General features: G+C 35.1%; 1 protein-coding gene across 2 annotated transcripts in view; it reads right to left on the bottom strand.

The window, feature by feature from the left end:
* Nucleotides 1-3,091: 3,091 nt before the first annotated feature.
* The window catches only part of LOC128231496 (UDP-glucuronic acid decarboxylase 1-like), a 28,133-nt gene continuing 4,023 nt past the window's right edge, over nucleotides 3,092-27,201 (bottom strand). For both annotated transcript variants that reach the window (XM_052944405.1, XM_052944406.1), the window contains exons 3-12: nucleotides 23,128-23,250; nucleotides 22,069-22,126; nucleotides 19,107-19,287; nucleotides 17,742-17,846; nucleotides 16,522-16,581; nucleotides 15,713-15,834; nucleotides 15,084-15,203; nucleotides 13,439-13,601; nucleotides 12,632-12,735; nucleotides 3,092-11,625 (exon numbers count right to left, since the gene is read on the bottom strand). In XM_052944405.1, coding sequence (XP_052800365.1) covers nucleotides 11,509-11,625; nucleotides 12,632-12,735; nucleotides 13,439-13,601; nucleotides 15,084-15,203; nucleotides 15,713-15,834; nucleotides 16,522-16,581; nucleotides 17,742-17,846; nucleotides 19,107-19,287; nucleotides 22,069-22,126; nucleotides 23,128-23,250 — 1,153 coding nt within the window. In that variant the 3' untranslated portion in view covers nucleotides 3,092-11,508. The remainder of the gene's footprint in view (nucleotides 11,626-12,631; nucleotides 12,736-13,438; nucleotides 13,602-15,083; nucleotides 15,204-15,712; nucleotides 15,835-16,521; nucleotides 16,582-17,741; nucleotides 17,847-19,106; nucleotides 19,288-22,068; nucleotides 22,127-23,127; nucleotides 23,251-27,201) is intronic.

The following is a 27,201-nucleotide window of genomic DNA, read 5'->3' as shown; positions in this document are numbered from 1 at the left end:
TTTACTAACGTCATGGCTTGGCCTACCTCTAGCCTCAATGTTGAACATTTGTTCTGCCTTATTACTTGGTCACTGTCTAACGTCATGGCGTGGCCTACCTCTAGTCTCAATGTTGAACCTTTGTTCTGCCTTATTACTTGGTCATTTTCTAACGTCATGGCTTGGCCTACCTCTAGCCTCAATGTTGAACCTTTGTTCTGCCTTATTACTTGGTCATTTTCTAACGTCATGGCTTGGCCTACCTCTAGCCTCAATGTTGAACATTTGTTCTGCCTTATTACTTGGTCACTGTCTAACGTCATGGCGTGGCCTACCTCTAGCCTCAATGTTGAACCTTTGTTCTGCCTTATTACTTGGTCACTGTCTAACGTCATGGCTTGGCCTACCTCTAGCCTCAATGTTGAACATTTGTTCTGCCTTATTACTTGGTCATTGTCTAACGTCATGGCGTGGCCTACCTCTAGTCTCAATGTTGAACCTTTGTTCTGCCTTATTACTTGGTCACTGTCTAACGTCATGGCTTGGCCTACCTCTAGCCTCAATGTTGAACATTTGTTCTGCCTTATTACTTGGTCACTGTCTAACGTCATGGCGTGGCCTACCTCTAGTCTCAATGTTGAACATTTGTTCTGCCTTATTACTTGGTCACTATCTAACGTCATGGCGTGGCCTACCTCTAGTCTCAATGTTGAACCTTTGTTCTGCCTTATTACTTGGTCACTGTCTAACGTCATGGCTTGGCCTACCTCTAGTCTCAATGTTGAACCTTTGTTCTGCCTTATTACTTGGTCACTGTCTAACGTCATGGCTTGGCCTACCTCTAGCCTCAATGTTGAACATTTGTTCTGCCTTATTACTTGGTCATTGTCTAACGTCATGGCGTGGCCTACCTCTAGTCTCAATGTTGAACCTTTGTTCTGCCTTATTACTTGGTCATTTTCTAACGTCATGGCTTGGCCTACCTCTAGCCTCAATGTTGAACATTTGTTCTGCCTTATTACTTGGTCACTGTCTAACGTCATGGCGTGGCCTACTTCTAGTCTCAATGTTGAACATTTGTTCTGCCTTATTACTTGGTCACTGTCTAACGTCATGGCGTGGCCTACCTCTAGTCTCAATGTTGAACCTTTGTTCTTCCTTATTACTTGGTCACTGTCTAACGTCATGGCTTGGCCTACCTCTAGTCTCAATGTTGAACCTTTGTTCTGCCTTATTACTTGGTCACTGTCTAACGTCATGACTTGGCCTTCCTTCAGCCTCAATGTTGAACATTTGTTCTGCCTTATTACTTGGTCACTGTCTAACGTCATGGCGTGGCCTACCTCTAGTCTCAATATTGAACATTTGTTCTGCCTTATTACTTGGTCACTGTCTAACGTCATGGCTTGGCCTTCCTCTAGCCTCAATATTGAACATTTGTTCTGCCTTATTACTTGGTCACTGTCTAACGTCATGGCTTGGCCTTCCTTCAGCCTCAATGTTGAACATTTGTTCTGCCTTATTACTTGGTCACTGTCTAACGTCATGACTTGGCCATCCTTCAGCCTCAATGTTGAACATTTGTTCTGCCTTATTACTTGGTCACTGTCTAACGTCATGGCTTGGCCTTCCTTCAACCTCAATGTTGAACATTTGTTCTGCCTTATTACTTGGTCATTGTCTAACGTCATGGCTTGGCCATCCTCCAGTCTCAAGTTTGAGTCTGTGTCCTGCCTCATTTCTGGACCTTTGTCCAACTTTATTGCTTGGCCTCCCGCCTCAATGTTGAGTCATTGTTCTGCCTCATTGCTTGGCCATAGTCTAACCTTATGCTTGGCATTTCTCCAGCCTCAACGTCAGTCTTGTGTCCTGCCTCATTGCTGGGCCATCGCCCAACCTCATTGCTTGGCCTTTCCCCCGCCTCAGAGTTTTTGTTCTGCCTCATTCCTTGGCCATAGTCCAATAATATGCTTGGCCTTTCCTCATACTCAATGTCAAGCCTTTGTCTTACCTCATTGCTGGGCCATTGTCCAACCTCATTGATTGGCCTTTCCCCCGCCTCAATGTAAAGTCTTTGTCCTACCTCATTGCAAGACTATTGCCCCACCACTGCAGGACCATTGGCTCATCTCATTGCTTGGCATTTCTCCGGCCTCATTGTCAAGCCTTTGTCCTACCTTATTGCAGGACTATTTCCCCACCACTGCAGGACCATTGGCTCATCTCATTGCTTGGCCTTTCCCCCGCCTCATTGTCAAGCCTTTGTCCTACCTTATTGCAGGACTATTGCCCCACCACTGCAGGACCATTGGCTCATCTCATTGCTTGGCATTTCTCCGGCCTCATTGTCAAGCCTTTGTCCTACCTTATTGCAGGACTATTGCCCCACCACTGCAGGACTATTGCCCCACCACTGCAGGACCATTGGCTCATCTCATTGCTTGGCATTTCTCCCGCCTCAATGTTAATCTTCACTTTGCCTCATCGCATGGCCATTGTCCCGCCTCATTGAAAGGCCATTTTCCCGCCTTAGTGTTTTCGTTTTTCCACCTCAATGTTGAGTCAATGTTTAGTCACATTGCATTTCCCCACCTCATTGCTTGGCCATTGCCCAGCCTCAATGTTGAGTTTTTGTCTTGCCTCATTGCCAGGTTTTGGCCCCACCTAATTGCAGGGCCTTTCCCCAACCTGAAAGTTCGGATTAAAAATAAAATGAATATTTTATTATAATAAGATAATGGTCGGTATTTGCCCCGCTTCATTGCTCGACCTTTGACCCACCTTTTCTTCAGGAATTAGCCAAACCTCATTGCTGGGCTCTCATCCCACAACATTGTCGGGCCTTTGTCCAGCCTTACCACAGGGACTTTGCCTTACTCCATTGCTTGGCCATTGCCCTAGCTTAAAAGTGAGACTCAGCCTACTAATCCATCGAAAAATAATCAGGATTGGGTCACTGCAAAGAAACAATTTTAAGGGTGACCCTAGGATAAGAACAAGGTTCCGCGTCCATGCATTATTTTTTTCCCCAAGAAAGAATTCATGTGAATTAATCAGCATTTTCCAATCATATTCTGCATTTAATTTCTTGTTTAAAAACAACTGAGACTCACAGGTTTCATTTGGGATTTAATCTTCAATCAATAAATCAAACATACACCAAATTGAATTGTTAACAATTGTAATTGTGATCAATTATAAAATTATTTGGATTTTCTTTTAATAATCAGTGGCTTTTGTTGTACACAATTTGTCTCAAATCAAAAATGTTACAAAATTAACAAATAAACATTGCGTCGACTAATGTCAGAACTCAGTTAAAGTTAACAACGTGATAAACGACAACGTTGAAAGCGAAGTAATTGATGATGACCTCGCATATTTTATTATAAACTAGAGCTATCACTGAAGGTGATTAATACCCCATCATTGTATGAAGTTTTCTGAAATTCCATCTACCCGTAATTCACCTAAGAGTTCGGACACTCTAAATATTCGGACACCCATATTTTTTTTCCAAAATAATTTATTTTGCGTACCTAATTTTCGGACACCCAAAGGACATCAATCATAACTTTTACAGTTACCAAGTTTCACAGACGAAGATTATTGATTTTTATCTTTACAATGCCTGGCTAGATTACCTAACCGTATACACCAATGTGACAAGTTAAGGAAGTGTGATATATTTATTGGAGGATTAAAGAAACAACAAGGGCAATCAAGGGATTAAGAAAACATAGACAAGACTTGTTTGTTAAACGATCTGCCAATAAACTTTCAAACTAGTACCACACTTAAAGACTGTATGAAGCAATAATTGTACAGTTATACATTAATCCTGCATAGCAATGTCCATGCTCTCCACGAGATCCTCGTGGGTATAACTGTAAGTTGTGTGACGTCACACAGTGTGACTCTTTGATCTGAAGCCGATAGAATGTGTTTATTCAGTTCATGTATAAAATAGTGTTTTAATTAACTTGATGAAGGATTTACACTTATAGGCGGATAAATTAATAAGTGGTAAAATGCAAACATGAAGAAAAAAGGCAGGTTAAACAAACATGTGAATAAAATGTAAAAATGGTAATTTTCTATGTATTCGGACAGCGAAAAAAATAATTAATTTAAGGTGTCCGAACTCTTAGGTGAATTACGGTAGTAGTTTTCAAGTTACTGTACAGACAAAAGTTTGACATAAAAAACACAGAAAAAGGCAATTACTCTGTAATTTGCTAAAATAGTGTAATGATTCATGTACACTGAACTCCTTCTCATTGTGCTGTACCATTGTATTAAGTTTTATTACATTCTATCCGGTAGTTTTCAAGTAATGCTCCGGACAAGAACAAATAACAAAGGGCAATAACTCTGTAATTAGCTGAAATAGAATTGCGGCTCCTGTACTCCCTCTCATTATGATCTATCACTGTATGAAGTTTTATCAAATTCCATCCAATAGTTTTCAAGTCATGCTCCGGACAAGAAAAAGTAACAAAGGGCTGCAACTCTGTAATTGGCTGAAATAGAATTGCAGTTCCTATAAACTGCACTCTCTCATTATGATTTATCACTGTATGAAGTTTTATTAAATTCCATCCAATAGTTTTCAAGTTTTGTGCACTGCACTTCATCTCATTGTGCTTTACCATTGTATGAAGTTTTAATAAATTCCATCTTGTTGTTTGCAAGTTAATGTCTGGAAAAATATTTGACAGCAAAAACAAAAACAAATAAAGGGCAATAACTCAGTAATTAGCTAAAGTAGAGTTATGGTTCTTAAACACTACACTTCCTCTCATTGTGCTTTACCATTGTATGAAGTTCCAATGAATTCCATCCAGTACTTTTCAAGTTATACTCCGGACAAACAAAAGTAACAAAGGGCAATAACTCAGTAATAAGCAAGAATAGAGTTATGGTTATTGTACACTGTACTTACTCTCATTATACCATATATCATTGTATAAAGTTTAATCCAATTCCATCCAGTAGTCTTTAAGTTATGCTCCGGACAAGGTAAATTGCAACGGACCGACCGACAAACCGACGGACCGACCACAGGGTGACTCCAATATACCCCCTTCAAACTTCGTTTGTCGGGGGTATAATAAATACAGCTGAAGGAAAGTTGTAAAATATAACAGATCACAAGTGAATCCATTTAACTTCCAGAGCAGTTAAGACTTGAAATTTAACAACGATGCCGTTAACAACATTGTTACCTTTAACAAAGATCTAAACATTCTGCCAATTTGATATTTTCATTTGCTCTACAAAATAAGACAAGAAAATATAAGCAGAAATGTTGATACATGTAGACTGTTGAAAACAATATTTACAATAATTAGAATGTGTATATGGGAAGTGTAACACAAATTTAAAAAAAATCTGTAACATCTATTTTGATAACAATCATGAAACTAACACTTTTAATTTTGAGCTAAGGAAAATAAATATTAAATAACCATGAATAAATAAATGAAAATAAATGGCAGATGAATCCATAAAAGTGAAAAACCTACTGCATCAGTATTGTGCAAGAAACAAACTAGAATTCCACGGCGCAGATGTAGCGCCTGCCTAGTAGTAAAAGACACCATGACCTTGACCTTTGACTCATAATCAATAGGGGTCATCTAATGAGCAGGTAAATGTGTATACCAACAGGACTCTACACAAAATTGTTCAGAAGTTTTGAAATAGAAAGTATCACGCCAAAGCAGACACTGGTGCAGCTGATGACAACACCAGACAAAGTGATGCATAAGATGACCACACAGAAAAAGTATTGCATATGACAATGACGCCATACAAAGTAGTGCAGATGACAACAACACCATACAAAGTATGGGCATATGATGAGGACACTATACAAAGTAGTGCACTGATGACAACAACGCATACCAAGTAGTGCAGATGACAACGACACCATACAAAGTATGGGCATATGATGAGGACACTATACAAAGTAGTGCACTGATGACAACAATGCATACCAAGTAGTGCAGATGACAACGACACCAGACAATGTAATCCCTATGTGTCTGCCATGCTTTGCAGGTGACACAAAAATTACATTCTTTGTACATTTAATTTAAAAAAAAAATAGGCTATATGGCAAACAAAGTATATTGATAAAATGATTTTATCACATTGATAAGTAAGTTCAAATGGATTTCAAGACAATATCTGAAAAAATATAAAATTGAAATTGAAAAACTCAATTTTTTTTCAAAATTAATCATCTAAAATTTCACTAGCCTTGTTATCAATATTAAATGTCAGTTATAAGCATACAAATTTTATTAAAAATGTATAACATTACTTAAATATTTCTTCAATTTGATTAAACAACATTACATACAACACTAACGCATTTTACAACAGACTTGAGAAAAACAGTCATATTCTAAAAATATCATCAGGCTGTATGAAACTTCCCCTCTTAAATAAGCATTGATCATTTTATCAAATTTATCAAAACGGTCCAAAATTCAGCAAGCACATAAAACCTATGGACCGACTGTTCAGAACTTTGATTCAGTTAACAAAGTGATTAACAACTTCGTTGTTAACTTTTAAACATGAAATGTTTGATGATTCGCTCCCAAATTTGAATAGAAACAAGTACAGCTGAAACCATAGTATCAAACCTTGTTAAAAATACGTTAAACTTCCAGAGCAGTAACGATTTAAAAGTTAACAAAGATGATGTTAACAACGTCGGCAATTTTAACAACGTTCTAAACAATTGCCCAAATATTTCATATATAGTAGCGAGTGATCAAAGATATATTCAGAAAAAATATTCCAAATACATGCACCAGTGAATTTCATATAATGAACACATAAACTTTCTTCAAGAGACTCGCTCATGATTTTGTAAAATGCACTTTTTGTATAATGGAATAAAGTGTGGCAAATCATTAGGAAAGTTAAAACTTAAGATACCAAAAGCTGAAACCCTTCAGCAAATGTTAATAATTGCTCAAATATCGTCTTTGAAGACCACAATTTTCATAAGCCATTTATAATTTTCATAAGCATTTGTAACGGGTTTGTTGTTTCGTGATGGTTGATTAACAATGTATCGTGACGTTACCAATAAATTGTTAAAAGGACAAAATATCCTTCACACACATATCATAGAGTAAAATTATGATAAAATGAGTGTTTTCAGATGCATTACCGTAAAAAAATAATTTTTGGTCCAAAAACATGAGCGAGTTCCTTTAAGACTATTCCATTTATACAGATACCCCAAGAAAGGCACTTTTAAATGGGACTGCCCTCCCTTTTCCCTATAGGATTTCTTTGTTTTATTAAAAAATGTACAACAATGCTTATGACTACAACAACACCAAGGCTGATGGACACTACCTTCATTAATTTTTTTTGGAAAAATGGAGAAGCTAATGATGAGTTCAACCACATCTTGTAAGATCTAAAAGGCCAGGGTTTCGGACAGGAGCTGAAGGGTAGGGATGAAAATCTAAAAACGGCCTTATATACCTTATATAAAATGTTTTCCACTGGCCTCTATTAAAACAGAAATGTTTTTTTCCTGGCCTTAAAAGAAATAAAAATGTTTTTTTTCTGGCCTAAAAAAATTATAAAAAATCCACTGGCCTTTAAAAAAAAAAAATCCTTGGCCTTGCAAAAATGTTCTGCCTTGCTTCATCATTAAAAGCAGAGAACACAATTAAACTTCCTGACAATACTCACAGTAAAACACAAAATGCTTTAATATGGAATGATTAGGAATGAAATTGTTAGAAAATTGATATAAAAAATGGATAACAAGATCTCGCCTTATTAATTTAAATGCAATAAGGATAGAACTCCCGAATAATATTGTTTGATGCTACTGTAGCTGTAGCCTACAGCTAATAAGATCTACGTTAAATATAATAATTAAATGTGACTAGATACTCACTTTAAACCGGGAAATGAATTATTGTTTTTTTGCAAAGGTTAGTTCACTGCAAATTATTTACAGGAAAATTTGAGAAACAAATAATGTTTCATTCTTGAGTTTTTAATGAAAGAGAAATAAAAAAAAGTTTTGTAACAATATAATTATGCGTAAATAAGATGCATAAATTATGCATGTATATAACAGAGTTTTAAAACAGCACATATCATCACCTTATCGAAAGAACTTCTTCTATTTTTATACATACTTAGTGGCTAAATCGCTTACCCTAGGCAAAAAAGGACCAGGCAAGCATGATCATTTTGCTTTTTTCCCTATATTAAGAAAGACAATAAAAACACACTAAAAAATCAAACCTTTTTGTTATCAAAATTTGATGTCACATGGTAAACACCACAATGCACTATCAGCAGTCTATGTCTTTAAAAATTTACAAAATAGGTACAAACAAAAAGTAAAAAATTACATCAAATTTGATCTAACTACCCCAGGACCCTGTTATAATATAAAGATCGTATTGTTTTAAAAATCATACATTTCCAGACTAAATGCTGTTTTTCGCTTAAACTATCTTTAAGACATTAATCATATACATTCGCCCCTTAAAGCTGCACTCTCACAGATTGAACGTTTAGACGACTTCTTTATTTTTTGTCTTGGAACGAGCAAATTTTGGCGAAAATCCATGGAAATCAGTGATACAAGACTGCTGACAAAAAATTAGATTGCAGATTTTTATATTTAAGTTCAAAAATTGATGTTTTATGCATTTTTCCACTGTTAGTAAGGTTTAAGCCATAAAACACTAATTTTCGAACGGAAATATAAAAGTCTGCTCTGATTTTTTGACACCAATCTTATGTCATTGGTTTGCAGATATTTACTCAAAAATCTCTTTCCAAGACAAAAAAAAATAAAATTGTAAAAATGGTATATCAGTGAGAGTGCAGCTTTAACATTATGCATGTCCCTGAGTAGTCTTAATCAGGATAAAGTTTACGACTAAGATATTTCATTGGAATGGGGTCCTGGCCCTCATTTAACAGTCAAAACCTGTTGGCTCGATATCGCTTGGCTCAATTTCCTCGTTCGCTCAAACTTGATGTAAAGGACTCTGTGTAAGTATTCCTGCTTGGCTCAATACTTGCGAGAGGGATTTTGGCTGGACCCTGGGATATCAAGCCAACGTGTTTCAACTGTAAATGCAGTTTCGATACCTGAAGATAATGTTTTATACTTATAAATAAGCTCTTTGCCGGCTGCACCTTATGTTACAAATTGTTAATCATAGTAAAGAAGAAAAACACAAATATTTATTTTTCTATTTACAACATGTAAGCATTGCTTAGAATGAAAAAAATAATTAACACATTTAAGAGCCTTTTATATAAACTCACATCAATAATATTTTCATTAAATACTTTAATCTACAATTAGATTAATTAATTATCACATTTAAAGTAGAATGTACTGAAGCTATATATAAAAGAACAGCCCATAATTGAAACATCTTGTTTCATTGGTTAAATGATGTTGCATTCATCCAATCAGAGCGTAGTATTGAAATTAACAATAACTTCATAACTTCTTGTGTGTTAAACAATATGCACATTAAGTTTTATCTATAATACAGACAAGGCCAACCTAAATATGTAAGTTTGCATAATTAAATTGAAGACGTCATGGGCTATGGTTACAAACAGTCTCAAGTCTGAGTTCAGACTCAAGTGGCAGAACTGCAAATCCTCATTTCATTGTAACTATATTTCCAGTCTATTTTTAATGATGAAATTTGCTGGACTTGATTACTGTATGAAATTTTACAACTTATCATATTCATTTTTGTAAAATGAAAGAAGTGAATATGATTTTCTGTATTTTAATTAAAGTGCATTTCTAAGTCTGAGTAAGACCAGGGGCCATAAATACGAACAGTCTCAAGTCCAAGTCTAGACTCAGGAATTTTTATGAAGGAATAAGAATCACATTTATTTTATTCCATTTCTTTAACAGAAATTTATGTAAATAATAGTAAAACTTTCAAATAGTAATATATTTCAGCAAATTTCAACATCAATGCTTTGATAGAAGGAAAATTGCAATGAAATGAAGTTTTGCCATATTGAGTCATGAGTCTGAACTCAGACTTGAGACTGTTCGTAATCACTGCCCCAGACCCCAATAACTCGAAAATACTTAAGTAAACACTCAATCTCAGTCTCAATTCATTTTATCACATAGCATTAAAAATTATTAAATTTAAAAAACATTACATTTATGTTTTTACACCTTTTAATAGCGCAATTTACCACAGAATATCTTGATAAATGCCTTAAGTCAAGGTTCCAAGGGAAACAAATTCTGCAGCCCAAAATTTATTTGAGTACAATTTATTGTTTTTTAAACAATTACTCAAGTATATTTTTCACTCTAGACCTAGTTTTCTTTAAAATATTGATAAAATCTTTTTGTCAACACATACTTTGAGAAAATATGTTTTCAAAAAGTATAAAAACACACAAGATTGTTAATCAAACTTTGCTTTTCTGTAGTAAAGTGAGACTGAAAATTGACTTGCGTACTTTTGTGATAATTGGGCCTGGGTTGAGTCTGCTTAGATGGCACAAACGATTGACGTTCTTAACAGCTACAACTACTTAGCATTTCTCAAATAAACAAAGGTATAATTAGCAACGAAAATGTACATACAATGTTATTATAAACTGATTATAAAGACCACATTTCAGGTTAAATTTAAATACCGTAAATCATAAAATACCAATACCGTATTGAAAAATACCAATACCGTATTGAATCTTAAAAAAGTGCAGGTTCCATTTACAAGGGTTTAGATGAAAAATGATTCCAAAACACCATTGAAATTTTGATACTACAAATGATTGTTTGATTTCTAACTAATTCAGTGTCCGTAGTTTCAGCTTACTCTGTTCAATTGTAATCTTGAAATAGCTTTGTTCTTGAATATTAATTAAGACACGCATTACAATATGCAGTTTTTATAATTAAAATGGATGTATATTGCAAGTACTAAGTAGCTTTTCCCTTTTTTAAATTAAGTATGTTTTGCATGAATTCCATAATGCTCATTATAAACTTGATATATATAACTACTACCATGCAATTGAAATGCACATTTTCTTATAAAATTCTGATAGTAGCTGTTTTTCAATGGGCCAATTTCTCAGAACTTTTTAATATAACAACTTGATTAACAACATCATTGTTAACTTTTACATGTGAAATAACAAAAATTGGCCCATCTACTTAATATACCCTCTTATCTTGGGCTAAATATACCAGTTAATCACAGCTTAAATGTATGCTTAAAGCAAAAAATCTAACACATTTATTCATTGACAGTAGAGCATTAAGCCAAAATCTAACTTAATATTTGGCTCATGTCCATGGTCATAAATAATTCCGCCAATTTCGCAGATTTTAGTCACAGACGTTTATGGCGTCCGCTTGACCTAGACTGTGGCAGAACTTGTAGGTTTTAATTGTGGCTATTTCCATCCACTGACACGAGTTAAGGCGCTGATGATTTCAAAGATGAGTCAAAGAGGTTAATCTTCGGTAGGGTCTGTTTGACTTTTACTGTGGCCCTCTGGTAGCATGTTTGAATAACGCAGCTCCTCTCGGAAATATTCAATGGTTTTATCAACCCCGTCCATGACCTTTATCTGCAAACAGAGATGATCACATTTGAAATGGGTAAACAAGTAATTCCAAAAATAAAGTGTGGACTAAACAAAGGGCTTCTTATAGAATTTGAAACTGGAAGTATGAACTTCCTTAACATCATTATTGGAAGTTTTCCTCTGAAATACGAAAAGTTATGCCTCATGAACTCTAAGAGAAGTTTCCACTATTATTCAACTACCGTATATACTTAAAATTTCAAATAATTAAAAACAAGAATTTGAAAACAATCTCAAAATTTGATTTCATTTTCCTTTTAAAATGTGGCCATAGAGTACATTGAATCCTGGTTTTGGTATTCTAAGGCCTTCACTACTTGATTTTTCACCAAAATAAGTTTTTGTACTTCCAGAACTGAAAGTGATACTGAAAGTTTTGGCACATTATTCGGGAGTAAATTATACTTCAGTTTCTGACTTTAATGGAATCTAACTTGGAGTTAATGACTGCTCATTAGATGACATAAAGGAAAATCTTAATGATTAAGAATGGGTGGACTGGGCATAGGAAATAAGCCCTTTTTAATTATTATGATGTTTATGATATTACTTCAGGTCAACTTAGGTCTTAGAATAAAACCTCATTGGTTGACACAATGTCAATGCAAAATCTGACGCAAGGCGTGTGCATTGGATAAGAGGCAGTAGGCGGACCTTTAAACACCTGCATGAGTAAGCCTCGTACATAATGATCACCGAAAATGTATATTGTATTCTAAGCACTGATACTAAATTTTTCAGGTGAATTATTAATAATGCATGCTTTTCATGCACTTATATGATCAGATTGTCCATAAAAAAAATTCTCTTGGCCCAATCCCTTGGCATGATTGATTTTATAATGTTGGTTTAAATATTGTATAAAATTTGCATTGATATTCTCATTAAATATTATTAAACCTAAACCGTAAAAATAGCAAGTTACCAAAACTTGTCTTATTTAACTCTACACCCAGATTAGCCCCACCCACCAGCAGGTGATATCTACCTTTGGTTCCCACTTGAGCTCCTGTTTGGCCAGCGATATGTCCGGTTTCCGTTTCTTTGGGTCATCAATGGGCTTCTGCTTGTGAACTATCTTGCTCTTTCCCCCTGCAGAAAATGTTAAAATTGTAAGAAGTTCAACAAACTTAAAAATCAAACATCGTTAACAGCTCCATTGTTGACAATGAAAGGTGAAATATTGTATGATGTGCTTATAAATTTCAATATAATAAGAACAGCTGAAACACTTGTCTTAAGACAATGATAGAAATACTGCAGATTACCAGTGTATCCATTAATTTGGATTTCAAAGTTAACAACAATGATTCAAGGTTGAAGTTAACTTAAATTAACAAAGTTCTGTACAATCGGCCTAATGTTGATTACATTCTGAGGTATTAACCACTCACCAAAGAGGTCATGGGCTTAAAGTAGCCGATGTATAATTATGTTAATTATAGATCCTTAGTGATTCAGTTTTAGTTTGATATCATTTGAAATTGTTAATTTTTTTTTGCGTAGAAACAAATATATATAAAAATGTACCGAAAAAAAGTATTACCAATAAACTGAACTTAAATCATGCAAAATATGTCAATTCAGATTTCATTTGAAAAACAAATTGCAAACTTTATTTGAAACACAAACAGCATTAAAACAAAATTCCTCTCTAGATAATAGGCCTTACATGCTCACAATGTCCCTCGACTCTGTCAAGGTCCATTACAAGATGCTCAATGATCACTGAACAGCTTGGCTCTGCCATGTTTGAAGCTTTTAATACCCAAGACATCATCTCCTACAAACTCACCAACACGTTTAAGGATCTCTTCAGCAAACTCGGTGATTGTGTATTCATCGGGATTTCCAAGGTTGACAGGCATGGAGTAGTTACCATTCATGAGAGCAATCAGACCATTGACCAGGTCACTGACATACTGGAATGACCGGGTCTGTTCTCCCTTGCCATATATCTGTGGAGAGAGGAAGATATATACAACTGAAATTGTCTCCTTCGATTTCAAGTTTGACAAGCATTGTGAAGTTGCCAATCAGGCCATTGACCAGGTCACTGATGTACTGGAATGACCGGGTCTGCTCTCCCTTACCATATATCTGTGGTGAGAGAAAGATACATATACAGCTGACATCACTCCTTCAATTTCAAGGTTGACAAGCATTGTGTAGTTGCCAATCAGGCCATTGACCAGGTCACTGACGTACTGGAATGACCGGGTCTGCTCTCCCTTACCATATATCTGTGGTGAGAGAAAGATACAACTGAAAAAAAACTTCTTCATTATCAAGGTTGACAGGCATATTGAAATCATAATGCAAAAGGCCATTGACCAGATCACAGACATACTGGAATAACCGGGTCTGTTCTCCTTTTAGGCTTTACCATATATCTGTGGAGAGAGAAAGATATTTAATTACTAATTAACATTGACTTCTTCATTTCCAAGGTTGATAGGCATACTGTAGTTACATGTACCAATGAGGCCACTAACCAGATCACTGACAATGGAATGACTGGTCCTGCTTTCTTTGACAATATATCTGTGAAGAGGGAAAGATAATCCAATCATGGCAAAAGTTATTTATTTTTCTCAATTAGCAACAGTTTTGAGTAAAAATGCCCGCTTTATGTCCAATTAAACTTACTAGTAAAATAATGAGGGAAGATTTCATATGGTGAAGAGTTCAACCTCTTGATTAAATGATGACAGGTCTGATTCCTAGCTAGTGTTATCAGATGACATGTAAGGAACATCCTTCAAGAAATTGACAAAAGTTAAGAAATGAATACCAGTCCCTTGGTATTCATAAAAAAAACTTAAGACAATTTCTTATTTTTTTCATAGTCAAATTAAAAGGAAAGTATAAGTGTTTTTTTAAATGAAAAAATGTATATTCAATAAAATCAATGTCAATTAAGTATTCCAGGTATTTTTTAATAATTATATAATATGCTTAGAGAGAGATACTTAACATAGGAAAATGATGTAAGATAAGAAATGTCTTAAGATGCATATGAATACCAGCCCGACCATTGGCCTGTATTCCTAAAATCATTTTAGTCACATCTTAACTTCAGTCGGCTTCCTAAAATGGCCATAGTCAAGTTGAAAGAAAAGTATATAAGTTTTTAATTCAAAAGTATATATGTTCAATTTAATCAAAGAAAATTAAATATTCCAGACAAGTTAATATTTCCTATGACAAGTGAGAAACTAAACATAGGAAAATGACTTAGGATGTTTATGAATACACAATATACAAGAACCCTTATTTAAAGTCAGTTATATGCTAACAAGAAACATTAACTCAATGAGCTATTTTCCAACACGCATGATTAACATACAAAACATTACAAAGAGCTGGTGACCTGAAAATAAAAGTCCAGAGTGGAAATAATGTATGCATGTATATACAGGCCAAGGGTCTAAACTTACTGTAATAGGCTGGTCTTGCAGTGCCTGGAGGATAAAGTTGGACACCACTCTCCCGTCATTCATGTGCATCCTAGGTCCAAACGTGTTGAATATACGAGCCACTCTTATATCCACATTATCCTGTAACAAACAAGTCAGCAATACATCGTGAACTTTCCACAAAGTAAAACAAAGGATATATACTTAACTTTAACCATATTAAGTTAATCTGGGAAATAACTGGTATTAAGGATCAATGAGAGTTATTGAACTTACTTGTATGATGGTAATGACTTCACTAATTTCAAGTATAGTGTTTATACCACAAACAATTTTATAGATATGACAAAAAGTTCCAACTTGTTGAAAAAGTTCCAACTTGTTGAAAAAGTTTAACACAATATATATCAACAAAAGACTCCTTGAAAAGCTATATTAGCTACAAGAGTAAAATATTTACTTTGGGTGTTCACAAGGTAAAGTATTTTTTTTTATTTCATGCATTCAATTTATTAACAAGATGCCAATACGGCAAGGCCACATTAAAGCTGGGCTAACACTCAGATTGGTAGTGTTCAATGTACACTGGAACTGAATAGTCAAACAGGGAGTTCCATGAAGCAATCTACTACATGACTGTATAACTGTACCTGTTTTTTGTAAGCATAGCAGAGGGACTCGGCGGCCCTCTTTCCCTCGTCGTAGCATGACCGAGGCCCAATTGGATTCACATGGCCCCAGTAGTCCTCGGTCTGGGGGTGAACCTCGGGGTCTGCAAGGTCAGATGTCAAAAATAAGGGAAAAGAAAAAAAACACTTAATTGTTATTTTTGAATTTTCATCTCCTGCCCATCCCAACATCTTTTTATTCGAAAGCGAAATCAACGGAAGAGAAATATTGGATAACAAAAAGTGAAATGGTGCCAAAATCTGAACATAGCTTTTAATGGCATTTTTCTTCATTTATTCACAAAAAAATCATTTAAGAATTTAATTTACTTACATATCCACTTTTTTCAATATTGAATTGAATGTCTAACCTTGTTATCTCTGGACAGCAAAGTAAGTTCTCAATTTATGAAGTGGCATTATTTAATGATCTTTTTAGTTCTGGGTCTATGTAATTGCTTCAGTTTACACAATCACATTAGCAACTATATATTATGTTTACCAAATTTCAAAATGAGATTTTATAGTCTTTCATGAACACTACATAATTATGTACATAAACACCTTTGGCAGATTGCTAAAAAAGTATCGATTTAGTCCCATTTCCTAATACCAGTAAACTCTCAATATTGAGAGGCCGAGTAAAATTGCTCCTAAATTTTGATTGAACCAAAAACCCCGAGGGTGAGAGGAGGAACTCATGTTTACGCATAAAATACTTTCACTATAAATACCTAAAGGTTCTTCAAGATGCGAAAGTTGAATAATACAAAAACATTCGGAGGACATACCTCCATACACTTCTGAAGTAGATGCCAGCAGAAGCCTGGCTCTTACACGCTTTGCCAAACCTGTAAAGGAACAATGTATTAGGAACAAAGCATAAAATCGAAGTAGACAAAGCAATTTTTTTCCTATATCATTATTACAGTCAAAGTGCACTATGTTGATTTCTGATATCCCGATTTTAAGGTTGTGTCAATAACATTTTACTCGTACCAAATTAATTCCTTCTGTTTCTATATAAAACAATTCTGCTTTTTCTGTCTCGATTTTATGCTGTATTGAAGTCATATTTCAGTCCTTGCTGTCAAATTTTGCACATTTCCTGTATAGTAGAGTTTATGGAACTTCAGATCAAGCTGACGGTGAGAAATCTCCATGATGGTTTGCAGCATGTTGCTTAATTAGCATTCTTGTCAGCATAACAAACTGTTATAATTGGTTAAGTGTGAATAATTAAAGTTGTTTGTTAAATGCTAAAATATTTACTGCAATCTACTATCATCCCATAAGGTAGAAATACCATGTTTTCTGCCTCTTTCTTTCAAATTAAAGTCGGTATCCTTCATAAGAACCATATTTCGACATTTATTCATCCATTTTGGTTTATTAAACTTTTGTTTTAATTGTGGTAAATCTTATTTGGGAGTAAGAGTGCATCTTTAACATCCAGGGATGTGATTGACCTGGCAGCTGGAGGGCTGAAACATTTTCGGCCTTGGGTTAATGGGGGCGCTCTTGGGGTCAAAAGTGCACTGCTGTAGAAGAAAAAATGGCTTTTAAGAAGCTCTTTTGAGGGCTCTCCTGACTTTAAATTTAAAACAAACTTGAATATTAACTTAAACAACTGAAAGCAACCAAATAATTTTTTTAAGTTAAAAAAAATATATATATTTTTTTGGGGGGGAAGGGGGGGGGGGTCCTGGGGCCATAAGATCCGCGGAATTCCGCGAATCCGCGGACAAATCACATCCCTGACATCCATTCCAGAAGATTTGTACGCCAATGTGTTTGGTTTGGTGGTATATTTTTTTGTATTTCGGATATATCTAATGTTCTTTGTGTCAAACCAGTGATCGACTAGTCATAGCAAAGGTCAAAGTTTTTGCACTTTAAATGTTGCCAACAAGAACGCAGCTGACGACAAATAACACAGATGCTTTGAAATTACCTTGACCTTTTTCTTCCAAATATGTACAAGTTTAAGGGAATGTTTAGCAATGCTTACCTAGCATATTAATTGTGCCGATGGTGTTTGTTTTCAGTGTCTTGACTGGGTTGTACATGTAGTTAGGTGGGGACGCCGGTGAGGCTAGGTGATAGATCTGGTCCACTGAAATAAGCACAAAAACAGTTTTCATATGTGATGTAGTCGGGAAAACTGACACTTGTGAAAATAGACCTGGTCCACTGAAATAAACACAAAAAAGTTAAGATATGTGATCAGATATATTTTCATTCTTTTGCGAGAAATCGGGCCTCAGATGAAGGTGACCGCAACTATTATTCATATATTTTTTAAAGTTTTGCCAAAAAATCAAATATATGGGGAATATGGCATGTATGTAAGAGGAAGTGATTTCAATCATATGGTATACCGGAAGTGACGTCAATCAAATATATTGGATCTGATGTCAACATCCTTCAATGTTTTACGACGGCATGTCCTATGGTGGCAAACAAATGATTGAGATAGAAGATGAAATATCTATGAAAGTCTAAAACTAATGTAGATCTCTCAAATATGGCAACAAAATTGTAATTTATTTCCATCCTTTCAACTTCTGTCTTAAACATTAAGTGGTTTAAACGTAAAAAATCTGTATAACACTGTGTTTTCTGAATCTGTATCTCACAGTAACCTTGTGTGCACACAAAAATCTACTTCTGCAATACTACCTTATCTTTATACATAAAGTGACCAGTTATATTTTTTGCTTTTATTTTTAACTGAAATCAAACACATAGGCCTCATTTGCGATTTTTTCATGGCCAAATAAGTTTTTTATATTATGTTCGGCCTATTACCGTACTTACATTTTTTTCTTAAGCATATAAAGCCCATCACAGAAATATACAAATATAATAGGGTGTCACCAGGAATCAATTATTTACATATTTGTGTATCAGGGGCCATATTCATGAAGCATCTTACCGTAAGTCATTTCCTTACTTAACTTTAAAGTCAAATTAAAAGAAATGTAGAAGTGTTTTTATCATTTAAGTAAGGTTTTGTTTTCAATAAGGTCAATGAAAATAACATATTTGGGAAATTCTTTTTATTAAGCGACTTAAGTTTAGAAATGAGTTTAATGAATACCACAACCAGATACTTAAAGGGGGGGGGGAATTAGGGATGTATGCCCTCTCCAAATATGATATATGAGGTTGGTGATCAACACCAAATTAAATTTGACTACTACTAGTCTTAAATGGGGCATCCTTGTGTAAAATATGCGCATTTCATAAAAAGTTCATTTCAAACTGTTTACCATCCCTCCTCCATACCCACTATCTTTTGTTTTAATTAATCAGCTAGTACCGGTAGAAACGCTGTTATTGGTAGAGCCAGAAAAATAACATGAGCAGCTACCTTCAATAAAGAGTGGGTTCACAATATCAGCATGGATGAGCTCAAAGTTGTTATGGCCGATCCAGTGTTCAACGTTCTTCTTGCGTCCAGTGAAGAAGTTATCTACGACGTACACCTCATGTCCTTGTAACATCAGCTTGTCGGTGAGGTGCGACCCAACAAATCCGGCACCTCCTGTGATCTGAAATTTTATTAAATTGTGATATCATATGATTGTACACTAAGCAGTAGTGATAAAACGATGGACGAGTATTGTCAAAAAACGGTTTTAATTAAGACTAAAATAGGTCGTGGATGTTTACTGATTAGTAGGGATAAAATGACAATGTAGTATTGTCAAAAATAAGTTTTGATTATATAAGACTAAGGTTGCCGATGTTTACTGATAAGCAGGGATAAAATGATGGTCAAATAATGTAACAAATTGGTTTTGATTAAGACTTAGGTTGCCGATGTTTACTGATAAGCAGGGATAAAACAATGATCAAGTTTTGTACAAAAATATATTTTTAGAGAATTGGGTGGCCGATAATTAATTGAATAATCTTTGTATTAACTAACGCTATGAACACGGAAGATTGTTTTCCCTTCAATATGTGAATCAACGTTTATTACCGGAATATAAATAATATGTTTCCTCTCTAAATATTGTGTAATTCAGATAAACAGCTGATATTCAAACCTACTTACTCAGTGGTAAACAGGAAACTCCATTTTTAATGAATACTAGTGCCTGTACTGGCAGCGTATTGGTATGTGATGATACAAGATGAAGATTTATAAAGGAAATATCGAACCGAATAATAAATTTGATTTTTTTTTTTTTTCTAAAGTATTATTTTCATTGTAGGAATATAGGAATATTCATAGGGAAAGCAATTTTTCCATGCCAAACGCAAGTTTATTTAAAATTACTTAATTATGCATTTTCTGCATGTATTATATGACATTCTACTCACGTCCCCATTGCTTTACAAATGCTTTAAAAATTGCTGCCTTCGAGACAAGATCTGAGCATATATCAACTTTTTGTGACTGAGTTGCAAGCTCTCAATAACTTAGTTTAAACACTTCAATAGATTTGCCATGCTTTATTTAGGAAAAGAGATTTCATTTCTTCTTAAAGGGACTGTACACCAGATTGGCACTCAAATTTTTTTTTTCTGTTACGAATCCTAGGACAATTATTTAATAAAATGTTTTACTCTTTGATATCATAATTCTAAAAAAATACCAAAATGTAAAAAAAAATTGAGTCGGAGACCGGGTTCAAACCGCCAAAATTGCAGTCCAGTGTTGTATCCACTGTGCTACGAAGGCTTTCCCTTAACAGATGGAATATTTCAGCTACATACCTAACTTGGTAATATCACGTGATAACATCGACGAGCCAATCACGCATAAGGAATGAATTCTACTAGGTAGACATACCTAGTAATCTTTTTTAATGGAAAAATACCAAAAAACTGTGGAAAAAAAATTAATTGTAAACTATGTGGTACTTCTGTTAGTAAGTTTCAATGCATTGTACACAACGATGCCAAGTTTATGTCAGTTTTCGACAATTTTCTTCTTTTTCGCTATTTCATCATACGGAGTACAGCCCCTTTAAAAATAGCAAAATTATTATAGTGTGTATATGTCCCATTCAGTTTTCTATAAAGGACTGTAATCAACAATGGTTCCATTTCTTTTGAGTGTTGTTCCATAATCCATGAATTTGACAATTGTATACACATTATGGGCTCAGCAGAAGACTAAACCAAACTCAATTCTATTTTATAACTTGTTATATTCATCTTTCGTCATGCCTTGATTCATCAATCTGAATTTAATGCTTAAAATATGATAATTTTACTTCCTTGATTGTGGGGTATTTCTATGTTTTCCCTAGATGTGCAGTGGTAGAAATAAACACAAGCCCGCAAGCCCTGCACTGGTTAAATGACTTCGGGGCTTGCTCAAATTCTGAATTTTATATAGCAGGCCTTGATAAAAAATTTGATGTTAATAGCAATAGTACAAAAACTTGGGCTTGTTCATCCAAACTTTGATGACTGGATGTGTGAATTAGGGTTTAAGTTAGTGTTATGGGATAGAGCTGCATCCTGTCTGTTTTTGGTAAGCACTCTTCTGCCCTTATGGAGACTAGAATGTGCACCCTCCTGCCTTCAAAGAATTAAATGCTTAAGATAATCAAATATTTCTTTTGTTTTGTATACAACTAGAAATATGATTATGAATTCAAACAAACTTTACATATTTGGTAGTTCAAAGCCTAATATTACGGTACTTCAAATAAGAACAATTTCTAACATTTTCTATGAAATTCATTATGCTTTACTTATCCACTGCCCGATACAATGAACCCTTTTGTCCCTCAGCACCCTGTCCATTTTCTGAAACATCCGGTCCTTTTTAAACCCTGGCTAAAACCCTACGTAAAATGTACCTCGACAAAATGGTGACAGTTCTCAGAGCCCAATAAAATATTTTGACACAATTTTCTAAAATTAGAGCCATCAAGGAATGTGATTAATACCCCTGATTAAAACCTCTGCACGCCCAAGTGTCAGAATGTCAAATAGTCTTAAAATCTGACCATGCATAACAAAGATATAGACCACACAAACTATCTTCAGTCAAGCTAATATAGTAAATATTATGAAGTACCAATGGTTGCTGTGACCTTGACCTCGAAGGTTGGGACAAGGGACTTATGGTGACATATCCACATGCTATGGTGGTCACGTCTAGCAAATAATTTTGAAATCTGATAGATATGGACCGAACAAAAATGGGACGGACGAACATGACAAAATTTGTGATTCCTATACAGCCACCATTGCACTTTGTGAAGAAAATCCCTTATTACCTACCATAATTCTTGGCAGTGATATCAGAAACAAATTAAAAAACGATTGGCCTTCTGAAACTTGAATTAATGTGAGAAAATTCTTACCAATATTCGTTTCCTGTCCTTGTAATTCAAAATAGGGACCTCTGGATACACCTTTCTCCTGAAAGCCAAAATAGTCATAATAATATTCAAGACCTTATTTCAACTCATTCTGAATCTGAATTATCTAACTTTCATGGGTCTAAAAGTGGTTACATGTAAAAAGTCGGTGTGTGTGTGGGGGGGGGGGGGGGGGGGGGGAGGGGACTGTTCGGGTGTGAGGGATTCAGGCCCAAAGCAGCAAAGCAGGGTAAAGGGCTTAGACCCCTTTAGACGTTGTTTTTTAATGTCATTTAAACACATTTATGTTCATTTCAAGGTACTAAAATCCTACTGTTTTTAATGCAAATGTCTGAGCAAAAATCAATCCCTACAATTCTTAGTATATACTAATTTATTTTAGCTTGATTGTGACGAAAGCTGAGCTTATAAAATCACTCTCGAGTCCGTTTTCTAGACAGAAACCAGTACCTACTGTGTCCTTATTGAGAGGCCCTGAGAAGGTACCTCTGGTGGGGATTGGACCAACAACCTCATGGGTGAGAGGCGGACACGTATACCACTAGACCACACTCACCCCTCACCCCTACAATTCTTCAAGTTAACAAAAAGCAAAGGTATATCTATCTGTCAATTTATGCTATTTATTGAAAGTCGGTGAGAAAACACACACAATTTTGTTATTTTTTTTCAATTGAACCAATTTTGTTTGCACTGATTCATTTTGGATTTTAACATTCAAATTATAAAAAAAATATACACAGCTTTTGGCATTAGATACCAGGAAGCGCAGGTAAATAACACCTATAAAGAGCTGCTGTAAGAATTGTTGCAAGCAGCCACGATCTCGACACAGGCCCGGCACCATGTAATTGGTAAATCCTCTTGAAATATTTTTTTTTAATAATACCATGAATTCAAATGTTATCAATATTCAACTTAATGACACATTCAATGTCAATACAAATATAATGTGCAATTCATTGTTCTGTATAAGGTGTTGTCACTGACAAGATTCATTACAAAAAGGCTTACTGACTGTTCCAACTCTCTATGACTTACCCTTTCTCCAGCTCCTTAATGCGATTTTTCAGCTCCTTGATTTCCTGGTAGAAGTCCCCTGAGTTTTGGTACTGCAGAGCAGTGGCCTGGCCGTTGTGGGCAGAGGCCCCACCAGGAAATTCCCTACAGCAAACAGGTAAAGGTGGTGATATTTAAAATAAATAAAAATAAATGATAAAAACTAACATAGTTTGGTAGATGTCGCCTCTGTTTCTATTCTGCAGGGCACCAGCCAGGTCAATCTAGACTGCAGCCCCACATGATCACTGTTGGTTGAGGCCCCACCCAGGGCTATTTCCGCCCATTTTGGGAAAAAGACCCTAGACATTTTGGGAAAATTTGCGTAGGGAATATGCCTAAATTTGAAAATTTACAGTTAAAAGAACAAGCTTTTCAATCTCCTACTAATGAGGAAATTACTAAATATTAGTTTCTTTCCCTTTTAAAAGAGCTAAAACGGCTGAAATATCGATCTTTGGGGTGTAAATATCTATTGCAATAAATCATGACAGATAATATTTCATACTGATCTCTGAATGTCATGAAGGTCAATGATTTCTGAATTCAATTATTCCAAAACTTTACATCACATAATTTATTAGGATGTTGAATGAATCAGTACAGGTAAAAATACTTTCCATTTATTGGGATTTTTTTCTGAAGACTGGGAAAAAACCCATATATTTTGCATTGGGAATGGGTCCGATAGTCGGACCTGTGTAAACTATAGAAAAACCCTGCCACCTGACCAGCTGCAGTTTGCCAATGGAAAAAATAAGAAGAGGTGGCGGTAGATAAAAACTAACATATTTTGGTTAGGCCATACATGTTCTCTTACTGAAATGAGCTGACCTGGTCACTCTAGGATGAGGCCCCAGTCCTGGGATCTCTCTGGTGAACATGATATAATAAGAGTGAGAAGTGTTCAGAATCGGTTCCAGTTCGACTATCGATAATGGGTTCAACTCAAGTAACCGATTATCGACAGTACAATCAGTTTTTGACAAGACCTAAATTATAGTCCTGTGCAATAACTTGCAATCCTTAAATATGCTCTTGTTATGAGTATACACTTGAAGTTATTTAGTGTTGATGTTGCTTTCGGCCATATTTTTATCAAAAACAACTTCCGAATGTATATACAAACACAGAGGAGAAAATTGGGAGACATAAACAGAACCCAAATTACAAGAGGAAAGAAGAAAACCAACTGGCCAGTAGAATCGACAAGCAATAATGACCAAATACAATTGGTTGTTGCCAATTTCAGGCACATCCAATCAATTTTCCCTTGTAATCGATCATTGGAAAATCACTAAGAGTGAGTGTGAGAATTTCTGAAATTCGGCCAACTTCACAATCCATAAAATTATACATTTTTCAACTCTTACAAGTCAACACGGACAGCTATGTTTAAATGCATTCCTAATCTCTTCAATATCTTCACAATCTGTATCTCAAAGTGCCTTCGCTTTGATTCCTTGTTTGAAATATACTGTCGTAAATTCACAATTTTCGGCACATTTTACTATTTTTAGACTTCTATGGACACTGACTCCATTCACAAAAAGGTGGAAAAACACTGTAGTTTAACAACATTTAAAAATCATTTCAAGTTTGACAGGCTTTTAAATTACCTAGTTACATAGATTGCAATTAAGCAACAAGTTACAGGCATTTTCCGAGTAAACATACAGGTTACATATGCATTTTTTTATTTTTTTTTATAATGATAAATTGACAAACAAGAGCCACACAATCTGTTGCCAAAACATCTTTTAATCAGTCTATAAAGGATGGTCTATAGAAAGTCTTTCATTCAGTGGATATAATGTCTTTTATTCAGGGAAAAACATTCGATATACCGTCTTCAATTGAGAGGAGGGCAAATTACACTATTTCAGCAGCTGTATCAGCATCTATTCAGTGTTAAATGCCTTATTTAACTTCACTTAAGTGAATCACGGCATGGTTATACCATCTCAGATAATTGACTACTTTTCAAACTAATAGGTTTTGAAAATGAATGTTTCTTATTCAGAGAGGCTGAACCTGCTGAATCTACTTGATCTACATTTTTTTTGTTTAAATATTATCTTTATCGCCCTGTGATATACAGCCTTTTATTCAGCATTTTATTCATTCAAATTACAGACATAACTAAAATATTATTAGAATCTGAGTTTATAGGCCTTATTAAATATACAGTGCCTATTGTCAGTAGTAACAATTTTTTAGCACCAAGTTTCATGATCAAACCGAACTGGTGCACTGTGTGTATATTAACTGAACCATCCCAATAAATAAATTGAAAAAAACTATTGTCGATATATATATAGAACATTGACAATAATATTTAACATAAATATTGACAGCTTGATCAATATATTGACAAAATCTAAAAGCCTAATTATTTATGGACAGTGTGTCGTTATCGCTATCCCACTACCATAGAATGATTGTTGGATCGATGAACACATGAATAAAAGATTTAGTACAATGATTGTGCATTTGGTGGAAAAAAACTTTTTTGTCAATTTTATAAAGTGAATGTTTTTGTCATTTTATTCAGGGATGTGATTGACCTGGCAGCTGGTTGGATGAAACCATTTCGACATTGAGTTCTTGGGGCGCTCTTGGGGTCAAAAGCACACTGCTAAAGAAGAAAAACTTTTACGAAGCTCTTTTGAGGGTTTTCCTAGCTTCAAATTTGAAGCAAACTGGAATATGAACTCTTACACCCAAAAGCAACCAAATATTTTTTTTATCAGTCTAAAAAATGAAACCTCAGGGCCCTGTATCGCTAACCTGATCCAATTCAAGTGTGAAATAAGTGTTTTCAGGGCGAGGGCAATTGTGACAGGGGCAGTGTTTATAAAGTTTTTCTATGATTTGAGCTAGTGACCTGGTTTTTTACCTCTAATTACCCAGTTTCAAACTCTACCTAAAGATCATCAAGAATAACAATCTGATCAAGTTCCATGAACATATGGTCGTAAATCTGGCCTCTAGAGTGTTAACATGCTTTTCCTATTATTTGACCTGGTGACCTAGTTTTCGACTGCACATGACCCAGATTCGAACTTGGACTAGAGCTAATCAATATAAACATTCTTACTAAGTTTCATTAACATACAGTCATAAATGTGACCTCTAGAGTGCTTACAAGCTTTTCCTATGATTTGACCTAATGACCTAGTTTTTGACCGCACATGACCCAGATTTAAACTTGACTTAGATTATTAATATAAACATTCTGACCAACTTTCATGAAGAATTTCTAGATTGTTAACAAGCTTTTCCTTCAATATGACCTGGTGACCTAGTTTTTGACCGCACATGACCCAGATTCGAACTTGGCCTAGAGCTAATCAATATACACATTCTGACTACATTTCATGAACATACAGTCATAAATTTGACCACTAGAGTGCTAACAAGATTTTCCTATGATTTGACCTGATGACCTAGTTTTTGACAGCACATGACCCAGATTTAAACCTGACTTAAAGATTATTAATATAAACATTCTGACCAACTTTCATGAAGATACAGTCATGAATGTGACCTCTAGAGTGTTAACAAGCTTTTCCTTCAATATGACCTGGTGACCTAGTTTTTGACCACACATGACCCAGATACGTACTTGACCTAGAGATTATTAATATTAACATTCTGACCAAGTTTCCTGAAGATACAGTCATAAATGTGACCTCTGTAGTGTTAACAAGCTTTTCCTTTAATTTGACCTGGTGACCTAGTTTTTAACCCCAGATGACCCAACATCGAACTTGTCCAAGGTTTTTTTCTCAACATTCTGACCAAGTTTCATTAAGATTTAGCCCAAAAAACCTCTAAAGTGTTTAAAGTCAAATTGTTGACGACGGACGAAGACGAACGACGATGACAACGGACGACTACGACGGACGCAGGGCGATCACAATAGCTCACCTAATCAGCACTTTGTGCTCATGTGAGCTAAAAAATTGAGGGGTTTGAGGGGTCCCTTGAGCCATTAGATCCACGGAATTTCACGAATCCGTGAACAAATCATATCCCTGTTTGTGTGAATTT

The sequence above is a fragment of the Mya arenaria genome, chromosome 4, assembly GCF_026914265.1.
Source record: "Mya arenaria isolate MELC-2E11 chromosome 4, ASM2691426v1".
NCBI lineage: Eukaryota > Metazoa > Mollusca > Bivalvia > Myida > Myidae > Mya > Mya arenaria.
This window is presented reverse-complemented; position numbering and strand designations above follow the sequence as displayed.